We start from the raw sequence: 25,920 nt of genomic DNA on the forward strand, positions 1-25,920 counted from the left end.
TAAAATTTATCCTATTGCTTTTCCGTGGAATAGTAAAAATACCGTATATTGTTTGTTGGCTCAAGTTTTATTTTTTTATTGAAAAAAAAAAACTAAAAAATAACCTTTTTTTTACGTTCTAGAACCGCCGTTGCCGCGATGAGTTCGACGCCAACATGAGGAAGATAGAGACAGACGCGCAGCGAGCGGCCGCGTTCAGCGGGGAGAACCACCACAAGTACTTCCTGGGGCACATGATCGTGTTCCGCATGCACCTCAACAAGGTAGCGTGTTTAGTGTAGCGACGCCAACATGAGGAAGATAGAGACAGACGCGCAGCGAGCGGCCGCGTTCAGCGGGGAGAACCACCACAAGTACTTCCTGGGGCACATGATCGTGTTCCGCATGCACCTCAACAAGGTAGCGTGTTTAGTGTAGCGACGCCAACATGAGGAAGATAGAGACAGACGCGCACCGAGCGGCCGCGTTCAGCGGGGAGAACCACCACAAGTACTTCCTGGGGCACATGATCGTGTTCCGCATGCACCTCAACAAGGTAGCGTGTTTAGTGTAGCGACGCCAACATGAGGAAGATAGAGACAGACGCGCAGCGAGCGGCCGCGTTCAGCGGGGAGAACCACCACAAGTACTTCCTGGGGCACATCATCGTGTTCCGCATGCACCTCAACAAGGTAGCGTGTTTTAGGAGTCGAATGAAAGTCGCTGTCGAAAGAACTTGTGCTCGAGCAGGTCCTAGAACTTGTGACCTTGGGTGAAATAAAGATACCTTTTAGAATGCATTAACATTTATCTCCCCTGCCTGACATGATCTCTAAGCCCACATGAAATAGTACTGAATGAATGGATCTGGATGAAATTTGCCAAAGGAATGTCTAGCACATAGGCTACTTTTTCATTTTATCCCGATATTTCAACGAGAAAGGAATGCACGCGGGGCACTAGTTTCATAAAATAAGTTGGTTATTTCTGCATATCGTCTCCAAAGAGTAAAAAAATATTTTGTAGGTTTGGGTGTTCTTCTATAACAAGATCCCTAAGACTGTGACCTGCCATTGGCATAGCTTTAAGCAACGTGTTAAAAAATATTTACTTAGTTGAGGTTACTACACCAAATGAATTTTGAATTTGAATTTACTTAGATTTTATTGTTTTTAATTTTCCAGAGTCAAGATTACGTTCAAAGGTGTCAAAAAATCAATAGAGGCTGCGGTACCCCGTGTGAAGTAAGTTACTTTTAATCATTCACTGACAAGCCCTTGATTTCATCTGATGATAAGTGACGATGCAGTCTAAGATGAAAGCGGACTACTTTATCGATTAACTTTATTTATTTTAGTTTACTTCAAGCTTCAATTTGACATAATCAACTTAACAACTTCACCCTATTGGCTAGTACAGTCACGCAAATATCCAATAAGGTTCAACCTATCGACGACATACATAATCTTTAACCACTGGTATTAGTGGAGTCAAAGAATACATAAAACAAGTTTAAACTGGAAGTCCTCAGAAACGACTCCGATTTTGATGTTTTTTTTTCATTTTGTGTTTTAATATTATTTGAAATCAGAAACAGAAGAAAGAGTGGGGACGGAATGATTTATATTATTTAAACAATATATGTATGCTATTTATATAATAAATAATTGAAAAACAAAACACTACCGACTGAAATTGTTTTTCCAAATTTATATTGGACGATTTTAGAAATATACCTTTTCATTAAAAAAAAAGAAATATTAAAATCGGACAGCTCAATAAAAAGTTATGCAAAGGTCGAGAAAATATGCTCCATTGATTCCACTATATATAAGCATAGACAATACCACGCCGAAGAAGTGCCAAGTGGTACTGATGATGACGATGTTGATTACAGACGACACCAAGAATGGTGCGCTGGCGACGGCTGGCCATGCTTGAAATAAACCGCGTCAAAGACGACATCCAGCACTCCCGCCGCTCGTACAAGGACCTGCTGGTGCACGCGCGGCGGAAACTGCGCCATCTGCGGATAGAAGCGCAATTACGAGCCAAGACCGCCATCGCTGCTGTGGAGCAATGCGTCAAGAACACCACGTGTTAGAAAACCGCCATTTTGTACACTAGTGACAGAATAAGACAGGAAAAATATTAGTTGACGACAAACGTGAATAAAAATAGACAAGTATCAACAAGCGGTGGAGTTGTGCCAGTTCCAGAATTTCCGATTACGCTATTGGTCGACATTTGTTTATTTCTTTTCACGATGTATGTCGTTGGTTGCATGTTAGGCCTACTGGTATAGGATTGCATGTTAGTCAAAGTCGACCAGCAGTTATAGAGGACACGTCCATACTAAGTAATGCGAAAGAAAGCATGTCTATATGTTTGTTACATTTCATGATTTAACCATGTACCAATTTTGATAAAAGTACAACAAGCACAAAAGTATGAAACAGGTTGTTTACTATGATACCTACGCATTATGGGTATTATCATATTTTCAGTTGTGGGAATCGAACCCATGACCTTGAAAGTAGAAATCAGGGTTAATAACCACTGCGCCACTTGGTCCTCAAACAATTTGTGGATCGGCAGAACAATTTAATTTTTGCTTCAAGTCAGTGTTCAGTTTTATCGGATGCCAAACGGATAGCAACAGGCATGTGGGCTCATTTTGTTTTTTTTTATTATTCTACGAAATACATATTAAAATTATATTTGTACTACACGATAGAGCTTAGTTAAAAACCTTGTGCACGCCATTCCCTCTATGTCATATATACATACCACATTCACCGTGCGCTGCGATTTCGATGAACCCCTTTCTTCTTAAAACATAATGAAGACAGAGGCGTAGCGAGGGAGGGGTCGGGACGCTATTGACCCAAGCAGCAAAACAAAAGAAACTCACTACACGAGTAACTGCTAAAATTAAAGGTCAATAATTTAAATGATGCAAATTTTGTACTAAAAATTTCAATGTTGTTTCGTACTGTAAATATTTCTAAAATATAAAATAATAAGTGCCATATTAGAAAAGAAGCACGATTAGATTAGTTTAGCTTTATTATTGGTTTTACAGAACAAACCCATGACGAGTAAATAATACGTATAAGTAAACAGTGTTCAAAAGTTTATGCATTATTACTAAGTTTACTTATGCACTTTCCAAAAATGTTAAATATGTCAAAGTATGAATTTTATTTAAAAAAAAATTACATAATATTATACAAATGTAATGATGTCGTAGAATTTTATATAAAGTTATACTCATACATTTAGAGAAAAGTTTTTTCGAGGCTAAATCTTTCATAATTAGTGAGAAATGATTTTTGATCTACAGAGTAAAATATTTAATATGTTATTTTTTTAAATATTGTTTTTGATTATTTTATTAATATTTAAACATACCTAACATGTATTTTTAGCGTTGTAGTAAATTATAAAAACTGTTGCCATATCCAATATCCATAAACATTGATTTTACTCTGCCTATTATCTTATTATGATTAGGTACTTTGATTTTTAATTTTAATTATTTTCGGTGTTTGGTCTATTTTTGTGAAAAATTATAATATTTTTTTCTTAATAAATACTTCACGACATTACTATCATTATTAGAGATAAAAGTTGCAAGCTGAAATAAGATTATAAATCTACCAAAATTGGTATTCGCTGGTTCCTAACGATATTATAAAATTAAGTAATTTTAGAAGTAAAGTCTACTTGATTTTATTTTTTTTATAAATTTATTACATACTATTTTTTATTATTATTTACTTGATATTAGGGCCAAACCACATTGTGACTTAAAGTATTGTGAAGAGATAAAAATAAAATTTTGTAATGTATCTCTCAGTGTGTTTTGTCCTTACATATAAAAATATTTTGTGTTCATTTAGGAAAAAAAATAGTATTCGTACTTAGTATCACTGTGATAGTCGTAATAAATTAAATTATTTAATTCAATAATCTTTAGATTAAAATTAATTGGGAGTACAATAAACAATTAAAGTTTTTAATGTATCAGATTATTGTTGTTATTATTTTTAAGTTTAACCAAATGTATATTTTAAATAAACTTTAACAAAATTAAAACCGAGATTTTATTTTATCAAATTAGAAAATTAATGAAATAAAGATAAAGAAGACCTAAGCGTTAAGCGTACTTTTTTTTAATAATACATTATTTTTACAAGAATACTTGCCGTAGATATTAAATATAACTAATTCTCCCGGATTCCTCCAATTGGGGGAACCAATTCCGTACAATACTCGGAAAAACTGTGTTAGGAGTGGGTTCGACAATAGACCAGGCAGGAATCGAACTTATGATCTGTTCAGACCGGATCCTTTACAGTGGAGTTATTGTACCTACTTACATAATGCCAAGATTTATTGCATTGGCAAAGGTTATCATTCAATGATGGACAACAAACTGTCTGCAAATAAGGCAAATAAAGTTAAATAAGCAACAACATATTCTTTTTATTTGATATTATAAGTGCAATTAGGTTTAAACAAAATAAATGAAACATAATATTTTTAAGGTCTATGATAATTTTAAATTTTTCCGTTAGGGTAGGTTTTTAGCACTATTTTTTACAAATGCTTCGTGGTTTGACACCTATCAAAAGACTGCAAGTAGTAGGTAAGTATATTTCAAAAATGGCGAAGTATATAGGTAAGATTAAATTTTCTATACTTAACTGTAATAAAAAAGACCATGTTATCACAAATTTTCATTTTCCATATTTTTTTACGTAACATAATTTTTATGTTTTTTGCTGTCAGTACCTCGTTCTTGACATTAGGGCCTGAGCAGATAACGCAGTCAATTGATTATTATTTATTAATTAGTATTTGTAAAGAAGCGCTTAGTAGATTAGTAACAGTTTCAATAACATGACGGGCTATAATTATTTCTTATTAATAACAGTTTTACTTCCAATCGCATACTGCGAGGTAAGTCCTTATAATTTTAAATTTTGCTATATTAAGAAAAATAAACTAATTGTCATTTTCATCGTTATATAAACGGATTTATCAACGACGACGACGGACGTGTAAAAAAACATTCCATTATAAAGGTTTGACACATTAGGTTATTGGTAAACCTTTGTTTAGAGAAAAGTTTTTCGAGGCGTTTCTTAAGTCTGGTGACTGGACTAGACATGATAATTATCTCATATTCTCAAAAGAAATTTTAAAAATACGCTATCTATAAGCACTAGGATAATTGACAGCCTCAACCTTTGAAATCTGCTACCTCCCAAAGGCGCAGTGGGTAATGACCCTACTTTCTGCATCCCACGGCTATGGTTTCCCACAACTGGAAAATATTTGTGTGATGAGCATGGGTGTTTTTCAATGTCCTGGTGTATATTTTATACATTACATAAGTATTTTTATGTATTTTATAAATATATATGATGATATCCGCTGTCTTAGTACACATTACACAGGCTATACGCTTACTAAGGATAAGTAGTGATTTGTCTATTGCCATTTCACAACTTGCCCATGGCAGAGGCAAGAGCTAATAATGTTTTAGCTTTTAAAAAATCATGAAGCCAAATCTATCAGTCATTCGCTCTAATATTCTAGAGTACAACCGAGAGTACAGAGAAGTTACTTGAGACGTACAGAAGCTATATCAACGCGTCGCTCGATCTGGACCGCAGCGACCGGCTGGTGATGAGGAACTGGAGCAGTGACTTCCTGCTGCAGCTCGTCAACGTCACCTCGCATTACCGCCTGGAGATGGCGCGGCACAGGGATCACAGCTTTATGGGTATTAAAGCTAATCCAAAGGTACTACTGGCAGTGGATGGTTTCATTCTTAAGTCATCACCCCGACCAAACCGAACGTCAATGTGAATATAAAATTCACGCGTTTTTAAATTGTTTTCGTGATTATTTTCTCGGTCGTCTCTGTGGCCCCCCTAAACGGGATGTCCCAAGCATTTGCCTAAATAGCTTAAAGGCTAACCTAAGACTGTCTTCTGAGCACTTCAGAGAAGATAAAACTGAACTCTTTAGCAACTCTTATATCCATGGTACGTGGTACATCGTATGGTAGAGCGAGTTTTAGTGGTCGACATCCCACAACGAAATGATTATTTAATTTTATGTTTTGGCAATACAATAAATTTTTAGGTTACATTTTTATTGTACCTAGTCAAGGGCTAGTTTGTAAAGAGAAAAAAATATATCAAATTAAAGAATTGCAAATTATTATTAATTCTGAAAAATTAAAGCCAAACCGATTGCAAACCAAGTAGGAGTAGAAAAGCATTCACCGCAGCCATGGTGTGGCTTTCGTAAGTTCAATCTATTTAATAAGTAGGTGCTATAATTACCAGTAGTATAGTGTCGATTTTCTTGACCCGTGACTGACTGAAATTTCACCACCGTTCCAATTTCAATTACCTACTACTTGAGAGTTCAAACATTTTACTTAACGGACCTAATTTACATCGTTGATCGTGGTCGTGGATAGCCGAGCGTGCCCAACATTACTAGGCAGGCCTTGAAGAGGCAAACTTTTTGTGCTAGAAAATCTAGCCAAAGTTTTATGAGGCGCATATTTTTTTTTTTATTTTCAATTGACAAAATTGTGGGGCTTGCTACCCACCTTTCGTTTGCCCCCCTTGCGCACCCACATAGTTACGCTACTGATACTTACCTACGTTTAGCCGGACAGCCGAAATAAATATATTATTCAGTACTTACCTTTATTTTAATTTACAGTGGAAAGAGTGTATGAATTTACATCAAAACCAGATAAATAAAGCGGAAACGACCTATTTCACTGAAGAGAGTCGATGTGTGAAAAATGCTAATGAGGAGGGAGATGAGAAAAGACAATCTGTGATGCAAATGGAAAAAGAGGTAAATATTTACCTACTTACCTTAAACTTTAGGTACTGTAACAAACTGCCTGTACAGTTTTTCGAAAGTATAGATATTAGATATGCTAAAAACAAAAGGTCTTTTCAATAAAATAAATTAAAAGAAAAATGTTAGTTCTGCTTTAAAATCATGTGAAACGTGGGTGGATAAGTGTCTTGTAAGTTATAATACAAAGAGATGTATAATGTGGGTATCTCTATGCAGCTGACGCACTTCCGTTCCGTTTCAGATAAGAAAATGGCGTAAATCCTACAGATACTTGGCAAATCAATGCAATAGTAAGCACCCGGGTGAGGAAGACGCAGCTGGGGAATGCTTAGTCGAATATGTACGTAGCTATAACTGGTTTATAGATACGATTACCTAATTAAGTCATCTTCAAATCATCCAAGACGATTTACCGGTGTCGTATTTTTTTTATATTGTATAGTTTTTGTGTTAAGGTAAATTGTTAGTAAAGACTATTATTATTAATATCCAAGGGAGACGACAACGCACCTGTTGGCTGAAGCGATTTGTACGAAATGAGCACAAGATAGTTGTTCCGAGCTCCCATCTCTAAAGTTAGGATAGGTGTAGGCAATGATTTTTAACCTCCGTAGAGGAGATTACGCTTACAGAAGATACCTAGGGCGGGCCTTAGTAGAAGCCCCTGTATCTGATCTCGATTTTCCAATAAAAATTTGGTCATCTGCTTCGTCAATCAACTACAAGTCTTTCTACTTAAGCGGACAGTTCGTCTTGTTGGCCATCTCAAGTTGTCTTAAAGCTTTTGTGCTTTATGAGCACCGAAGATTTTAGTGTAACTAATTTCCTTTTGTGATTAACTTGTAAGTCATATCCGCATCGTTAGGTAAATGATGTTCACGCACTAATAATTTAAATTGATTTTTAATTCAAAATTTAATTTGCTTCCATCCTAAATGTTTGACCTGAAATAAAACTTCCTTTTTAACCGACTGGAGAAAAGAAGGAGGTTCTCATTTCGACGCGTATGTTTTTTTTCGTGTTTGTTACCTCATAACTTCGTCAATTCTAAACTAATTTTGAAAATTCTTTTTTTGTTTGAAAGAGTATACTTCCAGATTGGTCTCATTTAAGTAATTTTCATCAAAAGCGGTTCTGTTATTTTGTGTTTAAATGAAAATAACGAACTTGCTCGCACTGTGGCGCTTTCGTTACTTATACTACGACACAACTAACTAATTGATCAGAAGGTAGCACATACGATGTTATTTTTCGCTTGTTAGTTTATTTTTGTGTCTTTGAAGTCAGTTGATTTTTTTTGTTAAAAATGTTTTTATATTCTTGATACCTTTTTAAAAATCAAAATGTATTTTTTGTTTTGCAGATGCAAAAAGACAACTACCATATAACGTTTCAAAGGCTGATGTTACTGAAGTTGGAGTCCATGTCACAACTGTACAGTCACATCCTGGCTTCACTGGCGGGCCTAGAGGTTTGTCTGAAGAGGGTCTTATCTCGGTATTTGGGCAGCGTTAGATTGATTATGGACAATTTAAGCCATTGTTATAAAATAAAAAGCTTGTTTAAATAAACAGCACAAGTTTTTATATCATTTTTATACTCTCTCATTTATTTATTACTTCTTTTTTTTTAAAATTTTTAACAATATAAGTATAAAATACAAAACATTATTAAAAATTTATAAAAAAAAATTCACCCTCCCGCTGCGGGACATACACACGGGCTCCAGAGTGAGGAACCTCCTCACAATACGCGCCGTCTCAAGAATCACTGCCTTTTGTATCCGACTCTTGATCCAACAGTTAAGCGAAAGCTTCTTAAGGTGTTGGTCGAAGCTTTTCGTTATAAGACCATTGACTGAAACAACTATCGGAACAATAATAGTTGACTCAACATTCCACATGGCGGTAATCTCGTGAGCAAGGTCCAAGTATTTTGATACTTATATCATATTGTTACGAACTAGGGTTCGAGGATTTGGAATTAAACACCTGGTGACTCGTATAAGATCTTATTCCACTCCCTTATCTGAGTATTAATACACACTTCCAAACGTAGGCAATTCGTAGTCCAAAATCGTAGCCGAGTTCACTTGTATCGCTTGTGTCACCTCGATGTTCACTTCACTTCGTTTCGAAGTTAAATGCCACGAGCGTCGTCTCTGTTGCGTATTTATGCCCACTCAGACCGCTTCCAGATAATTCTGGGCACCCCTACATGTGTTGTTTATTCCACGGAGTTCGCCAAATCAAAACAGGTCGCGAGAGACCTACGTATCGAGGACCTAGACGAGACGATCAAGGACCAGGCGGTCCGAGCATATGTCCGGACAGAAACGGCGCTACATCCGCATATAAGGAACATAGCGCCGTGGCACGCTCGCCCACCTGATAAGATGGCTCTACCCAGGGACATCCTATTAGACAACCAAAAGAGAAGACCGAGCATCAACGCAGCTTCAAACTAAGGCAAAGAAAGGAAGACCACTCAACCAATAATGAAAAGAGCAGAAAATGAGGAGAAGAAAAGTAAATAACCCCTACTCTTAGGGGCACACCCAAGGACCATAGTGTCTCTACACTATGCGATGAATGGCCACACGCAGGGGGCATTCGCCCCGATCGTGTTTCCCCCGAGAAGAAAATACAAATCAAAGCAATAACATATAACAATAGACAGGCGATCTAAACAACTCAACTTGTAACAACTCGATAGGGCGAGCGATTATAAACCCTTTGTCTGTAGTAATGGGGTTATCCGTAACAATAATTTCCAAAAAAAATCATTATATTAGTTAAAACTGCTGTTATGAGTAAAGCTGGACTCTATGTCACAGCTGTAGTCACATTCTGGCTTCACTGGCTGGCTTAGAGGTTTGTCTAAAAAGGGTTTTATCTCGGTATTTGACCAGCTTTAGATTGATTATGGACAATTTAAGCCACTGTTATAAAATTAAAAGCTTGTTTAAATAAACAACATAATTTTCTGAATTATATTTAACAAATAAAACACTATATAAATTACAAAAAGTATTTATTTCATTCGTTGTATAATTTTATTCCATACAAAAATATATTAAAGCGAGTATTTACAATAATACGCAAAAAAGGCATACCTACGTCACAAAAATCTTATTAATTTGTACACAAATACTATACTATGGCAAAACTTAATGGTATAGAGCATTAAAAAATATAATATTACATAGTTTAACACTAAAATTTATCATTAGTATTGGTAAAATAGATTAAAATTATTCTACAAATGAAATGCGTCTGACGTATTCAGGGATTCATATTTAACTAGATACCGCAAGCCGTCCGGAGTATTAGTGCCAAGCGCCCATTTATTTTTAAATATAGATGGAACAATTTTTCATATCGATCATATAAATGGACTAATTCAAATTAAATGTCTCTACTCATAGTCTGATTTATGACTCGAATATAGACTTTAGAAATCGCAAAACTAGACTACCAAGGCGTAAAAACATGTATTTTGTATTATACCTCGGTACCTTATTATTATTTTTTATAGTAATAATTTGACAGACTTATAGCTGGCTTTATAATATCTAAATGAAGCCATAGTTGTAATGACTCAACACGTCTTACAAAGTACCGCCTTTAGTGTCTTTGTTTAAGCCTATATCAGCCTTTTAACGGCCAGGCATCCCTCCCTCATAGAAGCTATGTGGAGCTTAGACCCAACATGCTGCGGGTGACTGACAATGTTAGATTCGTTAACAACCACTATCAGATGGTAATCATAACTGATACCGACGGCTTAACGTAATCTAACGTGCTCTCCGAGGCACGAGGGTGTAACACCATTGATCCCAACTCTGAACGGAGAATTTAACTGTTATAGCCCGACCCAGGATACGAACCCACGACCTCGTGATGCGAAACCACATAGGCTGACGATTACACCAGCAATGCTCTTCAGACTAAAACAGCAATGCTCTTCAGACTAAAACAGCAATGCTGCATGGCGGCAAAGATAAACATGGAGGTAGTCCTTCCGAGCTGTCACAATTAAGGTATACTATAGAAAATAGGTATTATTCTTTTCAGACTTTTAGTAATTAATAATGTTTTACTATTGGCTAAGTTGACTGAGATTCATGTTACGAACAATTTTTCTAAATATTTACAAAGCAATTTTGGTCCAAAAACTGAAAATATTAAAAATAAATAAGAAATCATCTCTTTAATTATTAAGTTTGGCACATACATTACCTCACATTGTGATGTGTATACCAATAAATAATATATTTTATTATTATTTTGTGTTACTTAGGTACATTATTTACAAATAATTCATAACTTTTGTCACTTAACAGTGGCGTGTTCTAATATATGCAAATTGGTATGAAACTGTATTGGAATTGAACGAGGTTTTGTAGTACTTAGTTACTTACCCTAGTTAAAACACTTGTGCACACCACTGTCAATTAGCATTATAATTATACTTATACCTATAAGACAATAATTACGCATCCGCAGACGTTGTTAACGTATCACCAAATTTTTTATTAGATTGGTCCAATCTATTTATTTACGTAAGTAAATACGTAATACGTACGTAAATTTATTTACGTAAGTATACCATTTTATTTCCTAAGTTATAGTTATGTCGCGATTTTTGTGATGCAATGCGAACCAAGCTTTTTCCCCCCTTCCCCTCCAAATAGTCGAAAAAAACTGTTGCAGACTGTCTGATCTGACACTCCATAGATGCACAGATGCTGTGCATACCCTTAGTACTCATTACGAATCTGAATTAGAGAAGGAATTTTCCATTTTGTACAAATTGTACAAAATGCATACCCTAGTCAAATACCTTGTGCACGCCACTGGTTAGGAGTGGGTACGACAATAGTACAGAATGCGGGAATCAAACCACGACCTCTCGGCGACGAGTCCGGTCCTTTACCTTGGAACTTAAGTTTCAAGTTGACGCGTGCCGTGGCTGAGTTACCATGGCACACTGATGTAACATGGTACTAGGGTTGCCAACCGTACTATAATAATTAGTATTGTACTATATTTTGGATCTGCGTACTATATGCTGTGGAATACATATAGTACGCAAAAATACTTTACTATCAACACTGGTATCTACTAACAAAGTTTTCATTTTAAATCGTTATGAACACTAGTTTTCGACAGATGCAATAGCGTCTAGCCTATCCGAACTTGCCTATATACTATATGTCTATGATGTACTAAGTTAAAAACATTAAACAAACACATAAAAAAAAATGCATCTAGTTTTCAAAAATATGAAAATCAGATGTGAAAATGCAATCGACACTCTTAAGACAAACAAATCTTGAAAAATGCAACAAGAGTAAATAAATATTGATTTAAAAAAAAATGTTGATTTTTTGCTTATTCCATTAAATACTAGGTAATTTTTTAAGCGTACTATATTTTTTATAGCTAATTCTGAAAAATACTTTTTTTTTGTGAAAAAATGTTGGCAACCCTACATGGCACACTAATGTACTATGATCAATCCACAATTGTTTTACAGTAATACATTGCCAACATGTGCGTTATTTATGTTTTAAACTACCTAATTTAGATTTATTTACAATTTTCATTATACGTCGTATATACGATCTGAAACAATAAAAATAAGTTTCCAAATTATTCAAATCATCAGAGATAATGTAGGATTCTAATGGTGAAACCATTTTTCTAATCAGTTTAGTAGTTTCAGAGTCTATTGAGTTCCAAAGAAATGAAATATCTATCCTCTAAATATTACCAAAATTAAATGTTTATTTGGCGTACGTATTTAAAATGGTTATATTATAGTTTCTAAGAGAGGAGTTAAGTTTGTAATCTCACCTCATTAATTAAGAGGAGTTTAAGTTTATAATCTCACCTCATGACAAAGGCCCCATGCCAGCTGGTCTAGGAGGGGGTTCCGGTGTGTCAGGAGACGGCGGCTTGAACGTACTACCCTGGAATAATACAAAACTTGTTAATATAACATGTTTTTACTAAATTCTTAGTCTTGTCAGTTAAAGGACATCATGGTATAGTAGTAGTATCCAGTAATAAGATGGTATCTAAAAACCTCGGTTCAAATTCAATAATTCACTACAGAGGGCCTAGTGGCAGTTTGATACTGTCACGTAACGTTAACGCGAATTTCTAAGGAATTGAAACAGCGCCATCTTGTGGCACTACTGTACAACTGTTTCAATTCCATATAAATTTGCGTAAACGTCAACGTGATAGTCACAGTATGAAAATATTGAAAACTCCCACTAGGCACACTGTACTCCTACTTTCCTATAAAATTGTCTTTCGTTTTTTGAGGGGGACGAGGTAAGCTCACACATCGAAAATGTTTAACAGATACAACTAACAATAAATATATCCTTACACTACACACACTACAACTATAAATTATAAATCGTAATTCACACACGTGTAATTTTAGCACAATGAAACATCGATTTCTATGGACTCAGTTTGTATGAACACGATTAATCATGATCATATATTCTTGACAGAGGGGTGACCTCTTGCGAGGCAGGTCTAGAAGGTAATTGGTCTGAGGCTGACATACTTCCTTCCTGAAATGAGGTCTGAGGACAGCGGACTAACCTCTTGTCCAATAAGCCTGTGCCTGTAATTACTATATGTAATACCTAGTAATAAGTACTATTCATTAAACATAGTAGATTTTATAGCATACCTGGAACCCTAAGGCTGCCTCGAGCGGAGTGGGGGAGTCCCCAGCCAGAGTGGCGTAGTCTCCGAACCTTTCCGTTGTGCGACTGCCCTGGATCGTAGCGTATGTGTTATCTGGCTGTAAATATACAGGATATTTATGGTTTCGAAGCTGGAAGCTCTTTAAAATCATAAAAAGAAAAGGTAAATTTTAAAAACATTGTGTGATTTAATAAAACCATGATCCAAGTGAAATTATAGTCGCCGCCACAAGCGTTAGATTTTAGCGATCTCTGTTCTGTGGTCGCTGCCATATTGGTCTTGGCTTATATGATGAGCGCCGTTCATATATAAGGTAAGATAATATACATGGTAATGTTTTAATTAAATAAAAAACTATCCCTACCCCGCATCCATCTTGATTAAACCAACAACTTTTCAGTGCGGGGTCGCCATTCAAAAACCTAAACGTCTATCGACTCTTCGAACTACATGCCCCGTCCATCGTCACTTCAGATTCAAGACTCGTCGAGCTATGTCAGTAACTTTGGTTCTTCTACTGATCTCATTTTCTGAGTCGATAACGCAGAGAAGCATAGCTCACTCCATCGCCCGCTAAGTGACTTTGCCTTCTCATCACGCCTATAGTGAGCGACTCGGGCGTGATGAGAATCCGTAAGTCATCACTGGTAACACGCACTGTTCGAAAACCTTTGACTTCAGGACGTAAAGATATCGCGTAGATTACCGAACGCTGCCCAATTTCTGATTCGATGACTCTGCAAAGTTCCATCGCCCCTAAGTAACTCTGAGCCTTCTTATGACGCCCATAGTTAGCGAACAAGTCTCAAGACTTTATTCTTTCGGTCGCTGAGGAATTTTGGTGGAAAAGATGTTGTGGAATTACCAAAAAAACTTACCATAACAGGAGGTTGTTCAGCATTTTGCTCATTCTGGTCTCCGAATACATTCATGGTTAGCTCCTGCTCCTCATAGGGCCGGAGCTTGGTCTCCAGCCACAGCGGGTTCTCCGTGGTGCTGAGCTCCTCCAGGATTCGTCTCCTGGCGAGACTGTCCCCCTTGCTGGACTGAAGGGACGGTGGGGGGATCACCCTGGAATAAGGCGCCCTATAAATGGTGTATTTTTAGTATCCATTAAGAAATCTTTTTGCAGTAAGTTCAAGGATAAAAAGACACATAATGAGCTTTCATGTTGTTGAAAAATAGGCATCGATCGATTGGATCATTAATGGAACTGCCATACCTAAGCTCGCAAACTAGAAAAAATGAGAGGAATTTAAAAACGATTATTGTCAAACTTAAGTTAGCCAACATTAATACCGATAGAGTTTGTGGCTAAGTGAAGGAAATCAGTCTGGTGACCTTGTTTGGGAGCCACGTCTGTTTGACGTAAGGATTAATGAACCATTTTACAATTTTATCACATTTTAGGATTTTTAATATTTAGCGTCAGTTACCAAATACCGTTTGTGTTTGGAAACTATAAAATCATTTCACTTTCAAATGCTTATTGCTAAAAAAGACTTTCAGTCAATTAGTTTTTCAGGTAATTCATAGTCAATTTCTTTGCAACACCAGATAAAATTACATATTGTCGGACCGGTAATTCAGCTAACATTGGTCGACTGCCTTTATGTCGTGGGTTGCATGGTGTGCCTACTGGTATCTTGCGCAAATAAAGCCTGAATGTACATACCAATGTTTGAGACAGGCGCAGACCACGACGAAGGTGACAATGCCCGTGAACAGTACGATGAGGAGCGCTATCAGGGCTGCGAGGGCTGGGTCGAAGCTGTCTGGTGCTGAATCAAACAAGTTTATGGTAAAATCATCCGCCGTATCAACCCATATGCGGCTCACTGCAGAGCTCTGAGTGAGATGGGTTAGGCCAATAGTCCACCACGCTGGCCCAATGCGGATTGGCAGACTTCACACACACAGAGAATTAAGAAAAATTCTCTGGTATGCAGGTTTCCTCGCTATGTTTTTCCTTCACCGTTTGAGACAATGACTGAGAGGAAACTTGAGCTCAACAGTGACCCGAATATGGGTTGATAATGATGAATAGATACTTATTCGTCACAGATTTTTGTCAAAAATTAAAAGAGTTGGCTAACTCACCTTTAGAAGTGGCGCTAGCAGCGATGAGCGTCTCCACGCCATACTGCTGGTACACCTCCTTGAGCTGGTCGTACTTAGAGTCGATCGTCTCCAACACTTTGTCCACCGCCAGCACTTGGTACGTCTTGGGGTCCACCGCGTGTAGGTGAATTTCACACCTGTTAGTCAAATGGTAATAACTAATAAGTAAATAGCAAATATTTGGATACCTATTTATTTTAGAATAAATACTTTTTCTAAAATGACTGGACGATTTTAAAACGCGAATAAAGCTGCCTGTCTCTTTCACCTTCCCGAAATCCTGTTAAATTTAATATTCACTATAATATCCGCTATTTCTGTCCCTTTTCTACCTTGACCTCACGCAAGAAACAACAACTATGAAATAAAACCGCGAGGTACCATTCCGCCACACAACGTTCTACCGCGACCTGCTCCGACAACCGCCAAAACAAAAGGATATTCAAATCATGTGAACTTAATTATCAAATGATTATGTCAAAGCAAGGTGAAATCGTCGACGCTGGACACGGACCGGAGAAAGAATAAGCGAGTCTTTTCCTGTCTTATCCTGTTATATTCAACCAGACCTTGCTTACAGTACGGGTCTTGACTTCTTGAGCTATCAAAGCATTTTTGGCGTTTAAATCACGTTGATGTATTTGATAAAAAGTTAACATATGTCTCATTTTTGGGAGTCATGCCATATCAATATCACTTAGCTATATAACCTCAGTGAATATGTATGCAAAAGGCGATGGTCTAAACTTGTATGGATCCTAACTTGGTCAAACTTAACACCCGTCACTTATCTAATACTAGCTTAGTTTCACACGCGTGGTCCCCGTTCCCATAGAAATACGGGGATAATATTTAGCCTATAGCCTTCCTCGATAAATGGGCTATCAAACACTGAAAAAAATTTTCAAATCGGACCAGTAGTTCCTGAGATTAGCGCGTTCAATCAAATAAACTCTTCAGCTTTATAATATTAGTATAGTTGACATTTGACAAACTTCCGCACTTACTTTAGATCTAGGTAAATCTATCTGTTGGCGACTGTATAATTTAGTATTGAACACGTGCAACGATTCACACATTTATATCGATTTGTTATTAAGGATCTACAGTTCATACTTACCAGTCATCATACCGCCTGTCCGCCTGCACCAAGGGCACCTTCCGCCCAGCAATGAGCAGCGCTTGCCCCACGTCAGCCAGCCTGGCCTGAACGCCGTCGACCGGCGACGAGCAGCTGCGCGACACCACCATGCGCATGAGCGATGAGCGATCTATGATCCATAACTGATAACAGAAAATATACCATGAAGCGATGTGCACCATATCTCAAGACGAGAGAAAGCCAAGTATCGAGCAATAGTAGATAAATCGAAGGTATAGCTTTTTTTCTTTAGATCTTGAGATGAGGGAGAAGGCATTCAACTTTGCAGCTTTTCGATAATGTATGTTTTTCTCTACCGGAAATATAATCGTTGACGCCTGTTATGTCCGGTACATACAACATAATCTTTGGGGGATTGTAGGAATTTCTCGACTACTTAATTAGTAACTAGAGTTTCTTGTTTTACGCATAATAACTGCAGCAGCAAGTAAATTAAGCTGGCGTTTGTCAGTTGACAGACAGGTATTATAGGTAGTGTGAACTTTCAGTTAATACACATAAAAGTGCTTGGTTTGTCATGTTACTTCTACATCTAAAGGGACTTCCCGGAATAGTTTGACTGTAAAAGTTCCCATAAGGAGAGAGACCGTTAAAAGGACAATGACGACCATAATGAGGTTTTCTTTTACACTATAGAATCATATAATTTTGTCTGTCATAACTTACATAAACCTGCGCTTTCGCCTGTCTGTAGGGCGCGGCGACCTCTTGCGCGATCACGTCGAGCACGAAACGATCCTGGTTGTACTCCGACATGTAGTGCGCTGTGGTCAGTATACCTGGCAGAATAGAAATTTAAATACCTGAACATCGAAATTTTAATGCAACATTAAACTACACATATATTATTTTGCTAAGTATCGGCAAAAATCCGAAAAACCTCTGCTAATCGCTGGGAGCTACGCCACAACCAAGCGGCTCTTTGAGACGTGTGTAGCTATAAAATGCATATAACTACCGAAAAGAGGTCGGTGGCGGTGTTTTGTGGGTTCCATGTGAGGAGACACTATAAAATTTTTTTAACAAAAAAAAATTGAACCGACTTCAAAATCACAATAATAAACTAAAAAGCGAAAAATAACATCGTATGTGCTACCTTCTGATCACTTTGAAGGCGGTGTTCAGTTTTTCTTTTTTTTTAAAAAAAAAAAAAAGAATTTTTAAAATTTGTTAAGAAATGACGAAGTTATGCGGTAACAAACATAAAAAAAAACAAAAACATACGCGTCGAATTAATAACCTCCTCCTTTTTTTAAAGTCGGCTAAAAAGTCCGTGGGTATAACGAATATAAACTCACCATCCTGGGTGATATTAAATGGCGAAGGTACGACACTTCCGCTGGACTTGGAATCTCCAAACTTGTATAGATTAGACGCAGCGACCATGTAGATTAAGGTCCCGTTCACGTCGAGGTCGGGATCATCTGCTACTATCGATATGATGGGCTCGTTTACGCGCGCCGTGTGTTTTATACCTAAAAATAAATATTTGGTTATCGGCCATCTCTTTCCGGTGTATCGCTGAACTAGCAGAAAACTGCCAGATGCATTCTGAACCATTCTCTTTAATCAGGACAACCGTCCCAGAAACAGTATATGAAGAAAGTCCTGAGGCTAGTAATTTCAACAAAGCAATTGTTTGATTTATAAATATAGAATTAGGAAAAACGGTAGCAGAACAAAACGGTACAAGATGTCGACCTCCCAAAGGTTGACCTCCCAAAGGTTGAGGTCCAAAAGGTGAACTGATATCAAATGAGTCGCAGGGAGTCGCTAGATTCAGGCAACTCAAAGCCTGTACTGTTTGCACTATCTAGCGACTAGCTTTCTACAAACGCTAACGCTTGGAAAATTAAAAAATTTATGGGAATGACATTCAATATCAACAGGTCAAGTGACCAAGCTGTCGATCAGATCTGTCTGATCTGTTCGAAGGTTGTAGAAATAGAATCGACGTGTCATATGGCTACAGGCCCAGGACTGTATAGAAGTGTAGACAAATGCAATGGACGTCCATAAGATGATTTTAAAAGACACATACCTGCGTAGTAAGTCATCTGTCCAAATTTCGGCGCATTGTCATTTTCGTCCAGTATCTTTATTTTCACCGTGGTGACACTAATATCTTGACTGTCTGTGCTGTTGTCTATGGAATTCAAAATGGCCGCCGCGTGTTCAAGTAACGGGTTATTGCTCGCGTAAATCGTCATCGAATATTCGTCTTGGACTTCTCTGGAAATTGTTTGTGAAATTAGATTACATTTACGGATAATTACAGTGATATTTTGCAACTTAATTCAGACTACATCTACTAGACGTACGAGTACATTACATTTTTTAAAAATACTAGTAAAACATATTTTATAAAGACATTTAAATGTTGGATTGAAATATACCTGTCGAAGGTCATATTGGCTCGAATAATGCCCTGAGTCCGGTCAAGGGTGAACGCTCCTTCTTTATTGCCTTCCAGAACATGATAGTACACTATCCCATTATCACCCTTATCCTTGTCTATAGCCTTTACGTTACCTAGAGGAGAAAAAGAAATAGTAATCAGTTGTGTTTCTTGCTGAAATGCTTAGTTGGAGATTCTTTCATTGGTTATTAGTAGAGATCATTTAAAAAATCTTTCTTTGTTTCAATATTCAATGGACTCATTAATAGCGTTAAAACTTATGGAAAGAATATAAAAAAATCTGCGTTTTTAATAAATAAAAATATTTTGAGTTTTAGTTCGCAACAAAATACCAACCAACTATAATCCCCGGTAGAAGGTTTTCTCGAACACTGAACTGGTGATGCCTCTGAAGGAACCTCGGAGCGTTGTCCTTGTTGTCAACTAGCACAATATTCAACAGTCGTAATGTTTCGAACTGCGCAGGAGTGCCATTGTCAGCAGCCACTATTGCTAGCTAGAAATATAAACACACTCATTTAAAGATATAGTGGAATGGTGGAAAAATAATGGTATATGATTAAATAGGCGTGTTTTTCTTAAAGACAACGGGTATTTTACAGAGGTGTCGTATATTTAAGCAATATTCACGGAAAACACATAGCTTTTACATAATAGCCATGTGTTTTACGTGTTATAGCATAGCAAGCACCCTGCAGTTTTTAAATAAAACGGTTTCCAGAAAACCAACAACTTCCCTGTCCCAACAATACTTGTCAATTGCCCGATGTTCATCAAAAAATTTTGTCTTAGTTGTTTAAGTTATTAATGTCCCTACAATAGGAAAAAAAAATAAAACGTATGCGTCTCGGGACGCCCGACAGAAAGCCAAACTGAGTGGCGTCGTAACGCGTTACGTTACTTGAACTTTTTTTAAATACTAGAAGTCTAGAGGGACCATAAGTCACGAGTCTATTGTTTATGCAGAATTTGCAGAATTTCATACCGACCACTTTGGCTTGTAAGTAAAGACGTCAGTTGCATTGATCGTTCAGGATTAAACAGATAAGTTGCGATCAGTGTTTTATTGGAATCTCTTGATAAGACACGCAATTAAAACCTAGAAGACGTGACCTGCGTTTTGCACTCGAGAGGATCAAGATTACCTGATACTCAGCCTGTTGCTCGTAATCCAGGAAGGCTTTAGTCCTCAGTTCACCCGTGCTGGGGTCTAGACTGAACTGCGCAGAACTTGTTTCGTCCAAGCGGTAGGAGACGCGACCGTTCTCACCAGAGTCCTCATCGGTTGCTTCTATTGTTGTTATCAAATACTCCGGCACTACTGCACTCTGGGAAATAAGAATTAGAAAATAAAGGACATTGAAAAGTTTGACTTAAGTATAATAGTCGCTGATCAAGTGGTGGATGAATATTGAGGCTTGTGATGATTGACACAAAACCTAATGGTCATCACTCGGGCGGTGTTGTGGTGACCTCGCCTTCGTCTCTAGCTACCGTCAGCTACTTACATATATCATATCAGAGATTCATACATACCTTCACATGACACCTGTTAAGGAATATTTAGACAAGTCACTAGCAGTGGCGTGCACCGGGCTTTTAACTAGGGTATATTTGTATACAAAAATATTGTACTGAATGGGAAATTACTTTTTCAATACAGGTTCCTCTTAATGAGTCCTTAGCGTAGGCAATGCACTTTTGCACGTATGAAGTGCACGACACTAGAGTCACTAAAGGCCCAAAACAGAGACTTGAGCGGCACAGAAACAGATTAAGATGGCATAGAAACAGAGTTAGACGTCAGGGACTGCATATTCCTCCTGAAAAGGACACTCGCTCCTGGAGGAACGTTACATCAATATATGTACAGGACCCGAAACGACATACTTGCAGCATTTGATTGGATCCAGAGACTGATCTACAATGGATACAAGAGAACCAAAAATTTACTTACCGCAGGTATCTCCACTTGTCTCTGGTCGGGTGGGGGGCGCACGAACACAGGCTTGTGCTTGTTGACACTTAGCACAGAGATGTCCACTCGGGCGGTGTCGTGGTGTCCCCGGCCTGCCTCGTCTCTAGCCGCCACTGTCAGCTGGTACGTGGTATCGCCGGTGACTGGCTTGGCGGGGTAGATGATACCGCTGTTTGGATCCACTGAGAATACTCCTGTTGACAAAAATCAACGTCGGGGTTGGGAACAGAATCACTGCTGGAGATTCTTAACACTCCTTGCCCCGCCGTTACCGTAACCGCTGCCAGAGCCAGAACCGAACAACATGATTTATTTGTTCGGTTCATACAAAGTTTTACTTGATACGAACAACGCTGGGCATTATGTTGGTTGGTCAGCGCAGAGCTAGATTTGTCGCGTCGGTGTCGCTGCTTCCCGACACTGACCTGAAGCATTTAATAATCTAGCCTGTGGGAATATACCACCATTCGTCGGCCGCCAGAGCCTCGTCGGTCCACCTGTAAGATGCACCACGAGAAGTTGAGGTTGGCAGTTGGTGAGGGTAACTGGTACTAGACATACACCCTTAAAGGCTTGTGCTACTTTAGCTCATAAATACCAGGCGCTACAATAGACTAGATCTATAACCAAGTACTATAAACACCAACACTTTTGCTATCTGTTATCCAGAAAAGGCCACAACTCAGCGTATGCATTTAAAACTTTACACTATCAGCCACATTGTCGGTCCTTCAATTACGTATTACTATAAAAAGTCATAAATGTGAGTTTGAGTAACTCACCAGCCTGGCTTTGCTCCAATATGCTGTACATCACTTTCCCGTTGATGCCCTCATCCTTATCCTCAGCTAGGACCTGGAGTATCGCGGCAGGTGGGTTGAGCTGCAAGTTCTCAGCGATGGTGCTTTTGTACACCTTCTGAGTGAAGACTGGCGGGTTGTCGTTGATGTCTTCAATTTTTATACGGACCTATGAAATACCAAATGAATAAATGCTTAGGGTGTGTCTAAAATCTGACTTCCAGCACAGCGCTTATAAATGAACCTTGTATGCAGAAAATTAAATAAATTCAATCCATTCTGAAAGTCACCCATTTTGAGTATGTTATTTGAACTTCGCTTAGAGTACTTGCAAAACTTCCTTTGGTATTATAATCTATCATGGTTAGTGTGTATTAAGTATGCCCTTCTTGGAGATTATTGGTAATTCCAATTTTCCCCAAAATGTATAGAATAGTTGTGGTCTAATGTTGCAAAGAACACTTACAGGTACACTAGAAGATTTTTTGAGCTGATCTGGTGCATTGTCTGTGGCCACAGCACGGAATCGAAGGTCTGTGGTCTTCTCACGGTCTATAGTGGCGCCCTCTGCTACTGTTATAACACCAGCCACTGGGTCTATCTTGAACGATGATGATTGTTCACCCGATAGACTGTAGGTCACTACGCCGAAGTCACCTGTAAATAAGCAATTATAGTTTTTAAACTTTATTGTTCGTAGCTAATTAATATAAAAAGAAACATTTAATATTTGGTAGCACGAGTGAATCTCTTTTTAGGCCCAAGCTATAATATATCAATACATATCTCAGGAAGAAAAAGGTCCACGCCAATAATGACGCAATCGAAAATATAGCTCTTTCTCTTTGGTTCTCTTTGGTCCCATGGTGTCGAATAAGAATAATAAGAACGATATTATTGATAGCGAAGCTGTTGCTCAACATTTGTCTTTCTTTCTCTTCGAGATATATCGCGGTGCGCACGTTAGGTCTTGGGAGGGGTTTGAAGCTTCGTTTGCGCCACAGAGAGTTAAGGACAGAAGAAATAAATTGAAGGATTCAAGATTAACACACCCAAAGCAAGTACCATGCATGTTCTTCCTGGATTAGCATTTTGGAAGGGCTTTGGGAGATTATAGTGTGGTTTTGCCTTCATCATCATCAGTAGCTGTAACATTAACCACCACGGTGCCCAGATCAACGTGCTCTCTCATTTAAGCGACAAACTCCGAAGTGTGTCACTTGGTATCAACAGAATCTCTCTCCTGTAGTTATTTCCAGCTACGTAGACGTCACAAGTTTAGGGAGAGAGAAGAAATGCCTTATAGGGACACAAGATGGCGTACCAGGAATACGCTAAGAGCAAGTACTAGGCTTGCTCTTCCTCAATTATCCCAATATAACTGCGATTTTGTTAGGGCTGTCGTCATAGGACGTCATAGTTTAATACTACCTTCATCATGGTGTTGAGGAAGAAATCTCAGGCAGTGATTTCCAAATTCGCAGAGGTCAACTGGAAACAACTTATAAGGAGCCAAGTCTCAGCATAGCTTGCTCTCTCTCGATTAGATGCCATTTTGGAAGGGTTATTGAGGTCGTAGTTAGTTCATACCTTCATCATCATCAGTAGCTGTGACATTAAGCACCACGGTGCCCGGCTCTACGTGCTCTCTCAGTAGAGCGGCGTACTCCGGAGTGAGGAACTTGGGCTCTTCATCATTCACGTTCACCACCTCCACGAACACCCCTGCTGATGATGACAGCTGCGGCACCCCAGAGTCGTACGCCACCAGGGTGAAGTTCAATGAATGGACTTTTTCGTAGTCTATGCGCTGGATTGTTTTCACTACACCTGTGAAATTAATGGATGGCTTAAAAAAGGTATGAATTATTTATTGACGTAAGTGTCGAACGCGTCTTGGTTTCTAAAAATACCGGAAATTCACGAACAACTTCTACAAATGCCAACGCCCAACAGTGAAAGAAGAAATAAAATCCTGTAACAACGACTACAAAGCTAAACTCAGAAACCATAGGAACCACTTGGCTGTTCAATTAACAATGCCACAGGTGATTCGACGAATGAAAAAACGGGAAATACTTGATTAAAAGCCACGTATGAACATGTAGCTTCTTCCGCTGAGGAAAGTTGCTTCTAATCAATAAATTTTCCTACAACACCTCTACTCATAGTCTGCCGACTGATCGCATGAGAACAACAGAAACAAAAAAAAATTTACTTAAAAAAACTAAATAAATTTTTTAAATGGGCACCTCCAATTCTCCTACAACTACTACCACACCCTTAACTCTAACGTATTTTTAAATTTTGAATTGTTAGATTATAGTTTGACACTTTTCCACATTTACCTGTAACATTATCAATCTCGAAGTACGGGCTGGGTGGTTGGATGACAATGGCGGCGATGGGCGTCTCCCTGTCGGTGGCGGTGTACGTGTTGAGTATGGTGCCGATCGGCTGCTCTTCTAGAATCTTCTCCACGTAGGCCGGCTGACCGAAGACTGGTGCGTGGCGGTTCACGTCCACTATGTTTATTATTAGTTCACCTGGAATACCAATGACTGAATGTGTGAATGAACGAATGAGTGAGAATTTTTTGCTCAAATGCGGATTTATAAATGATTCACAATAACTTAAATGTAGTCCCGACATATTTTGCCATTTCCAAATTTCATTATTTTTCTGATTGGGCATTGAAGATTCCTTAAAGGTTTAGCTAATAAATAAATTGAAATTGGGGTGATAAAGCCAAGGGTTGTCTTCTGTGAGACTCGGACCTCGGCTTATTTCCTTTCGAACCGATCCAATTTTTGGGATGAATCCTCAAAACCATGTGTGACATAAACCAGTGTCCATGGTTGGACATTTGGATAACGTTAGAGATGAGAAAGACGAGAGGAGTTAGAGATGACTCCAAATATCGAATCGTCTTGTCTCATCTCTTTATAAAATCCAGGCATAAGTTGTGTTGATAGACGTTTTCTAGCTATCTATTAAGTTCTCTGTCTAGGTAACAATGTTTTTATTGTTTTTATCAAACATAGTAAGTAGCTTTAGTCTTTTCCGTGTATGCGCAATATATTAATACGCCAAATACCCTACACTAAATTAATCCTCAGTTACCGAATAAGTAAATTTTGAACAATAGTAGACCTAAAATGCCACGAGATTCTTGAGACTATTGGCCTACAGTGTTATCACTTTCTGAGACGTTTAGCCTCAAGAAACCTTACCATCAGTCCTCTGCAGCGTGGGTGCGGAGGCATCAGTGACAGCCACTGGCAGCGTTATGACAGCTGCCCGGTTCCTGTCCAGATGTTGGGACACTGACACACTGCCGTTGGGCGACACACTGAACCACGACCCGAATATACCTTCTTCTGATACCTGCAAAAAAATTTGGTCTTCATTTTCAAGTCACACTAATATTTCAAAGAAAGTCTGTGTGTAAGTGTGTATGTTTGTTACTTTTTAACGATGCAACTACTGATTTTATTTGGAATGGAGGTAGATAATACCCTGGATTAACACATGACAGATAAAAGTTATAATTCCCGCGGGATTTGTAAAAGCAGTGATGGAATTCACGAGCTTCCGCTAACAGTCTATAAAACCAACCTTACTGATCTTAAATATTGAGGTATCACATCAATACATACCTTCCTTTGAAACTCAAGATTCTAAGACCTAAGTTCAATTCAAGAAATTTCAACTAAAAAACCAAATGGTTTCTCTTTATATAGCTCAATCAGTTCAAGGGACAAACTTATTGCATATCTTTTCAAACAATTCACAGGAAATGATTAAGAAAAAGTAAA

At 38.0% G+C, this 25,920-nt stretch overlaps 3 protein-coding genes across 5 annotated transcripts in view; 2 read left to right on the forward strand and 1 right to left on the reverse strand.

Moving 5' to 3' along the window:
- The window catches only part of LOC112053310 (uncharacterized), a 43,366-nt gene extending 39,292 nt beyond the window's left edge, over positions 1-4,074 (forward strand). Inside the window, exons 8-10 of the mRNA XM_052883998.1 lie at positions 123-263; positions 1,164-1,223; positions 1,877-4,074. Of these exons, the coding sequence (XP_052739958.1) occupies positions 123-263; positions 1,164-1,223; positions 1,877-2,083 (408 nt within the window). The 3' untranslated portion in view covers positions 2,084-4,074. The remainder of the gene's footprint in view (positions 1-122; positions 264-1,163; positions 1,224-1,876) is intronic.
- A 783-nt stretch (positions 4,075-4,857) lies between these two features.
- On the forward strand, positions 4,858-9,815 carry LOC112053309 (uncharacterized). The gene is made up of 5 exons (XM_024092700.2): positions 4,858-4,947; positions 5,590-5,796; positions 6,736-6,876; positions 7,127-7,225; positions 8,249-9,815. Exons 1-5 carry the CDS (start codon positions 4,888-4,890, stop codon positions 8,453-8,455), a joined length of 714 nt encoding a protein of 237 aa, XP_023948468.2. The 5' UTR covers positions 4,858-4,887; the 3' UTR covers positions 8,456-9,815.
- An 88-nt stretch (positions 9,816-9,903) lies between these two features.
- Positions 9,904-25,920, reverse strand: part of LOC112053308 (cadherin-87A) — a 51,050-nt gene continuing 35,033 nt past the window's right edge. Inside the window, exons 19-37 of one of the 3 annotated variants that reach the window (XM_024092699.2) lie at positions 25,336-25,489; positions 24,451-24,648; positions 23,693-23,932; positions 22,569-22,759; positions 22,085-22,271; positions 21,282-21,496; positions 20,470-20,652; positions 19,661-19,820; positions 19,302-19,437; positions 18,947-19,137; positions 18,204-18,380; positions 17,572-17,684; positions 16,864-17,027; positions 15,723-15,880; positions 15,298-15,403; positions 14,501-14,693; positions 13,606-13,719; positions 12,784-12,862; positions 9,904-12,515 (exon numbers count right to left, since the gene is read on the reverse strand). In XM_024092699.2, coding sequence (XP_023948467.2) covers positions 12,785-12,862; positions 13,606-13,719; positions 14,501-14,693; positions 15,298-15,403; positions 15,723-15,880; positions 16,864-17,027; positions 17,572-17,684; positions 18,204-18,380; positions 18,947-19,137; positions 19,302-19,437; positions 19,661-19,820; positions 20,470-20,652; positions 21,282-21,496; positions 22,085-22,271; positions 22,569-22,759; positions 23,693-23,932; positions 24,451-24,648; positions 25,336-25,489 — 2,958 coding nt within the window. In that variant the 3' untranslated portion in view covers positions 9,904-12,515; position 12,784. Of the gene's footprint in view, positions 12,516-12,783; positions 12,863-13,605; positions 13,720-14,500; positions 14,709-15,297; positions 15,404-15,722; positions 15,881-16,863; positions 17,028-17,571; positions 17,685-18,203; positions 18,381-18,946; positions 19,138-19,301; positions 19,438-19,660; positions 19,821-20,469; positions 20,653-21,281; positions 21,497-22,084; positions 22,272-22,568; positions 22,760-23,692; positions 23,933-24,450; positions 24,649-25,335; positions 25,490-25,920 lie in introns of all 3 variants that reach the window. The other 2 variants (XM_024092698.2, XM_024092695.2) reach the window with 2 other exon arrangements.

This window comes from Bicyclus anynana, chromosome 10, assembly GCF_947172395.1.
Source record: "Bicyclus anynana chromosome 10, ilBicAnyn1.1, whole genome shotgun sequence".
Classification (NCBI taxonomy): domain Eukaryota; kingdom Metazoa; phylum Arthropoda; class Insecta; order Lepidoptera; family Nymphalidae; genus Bicyclus; species Bicyclus anynana.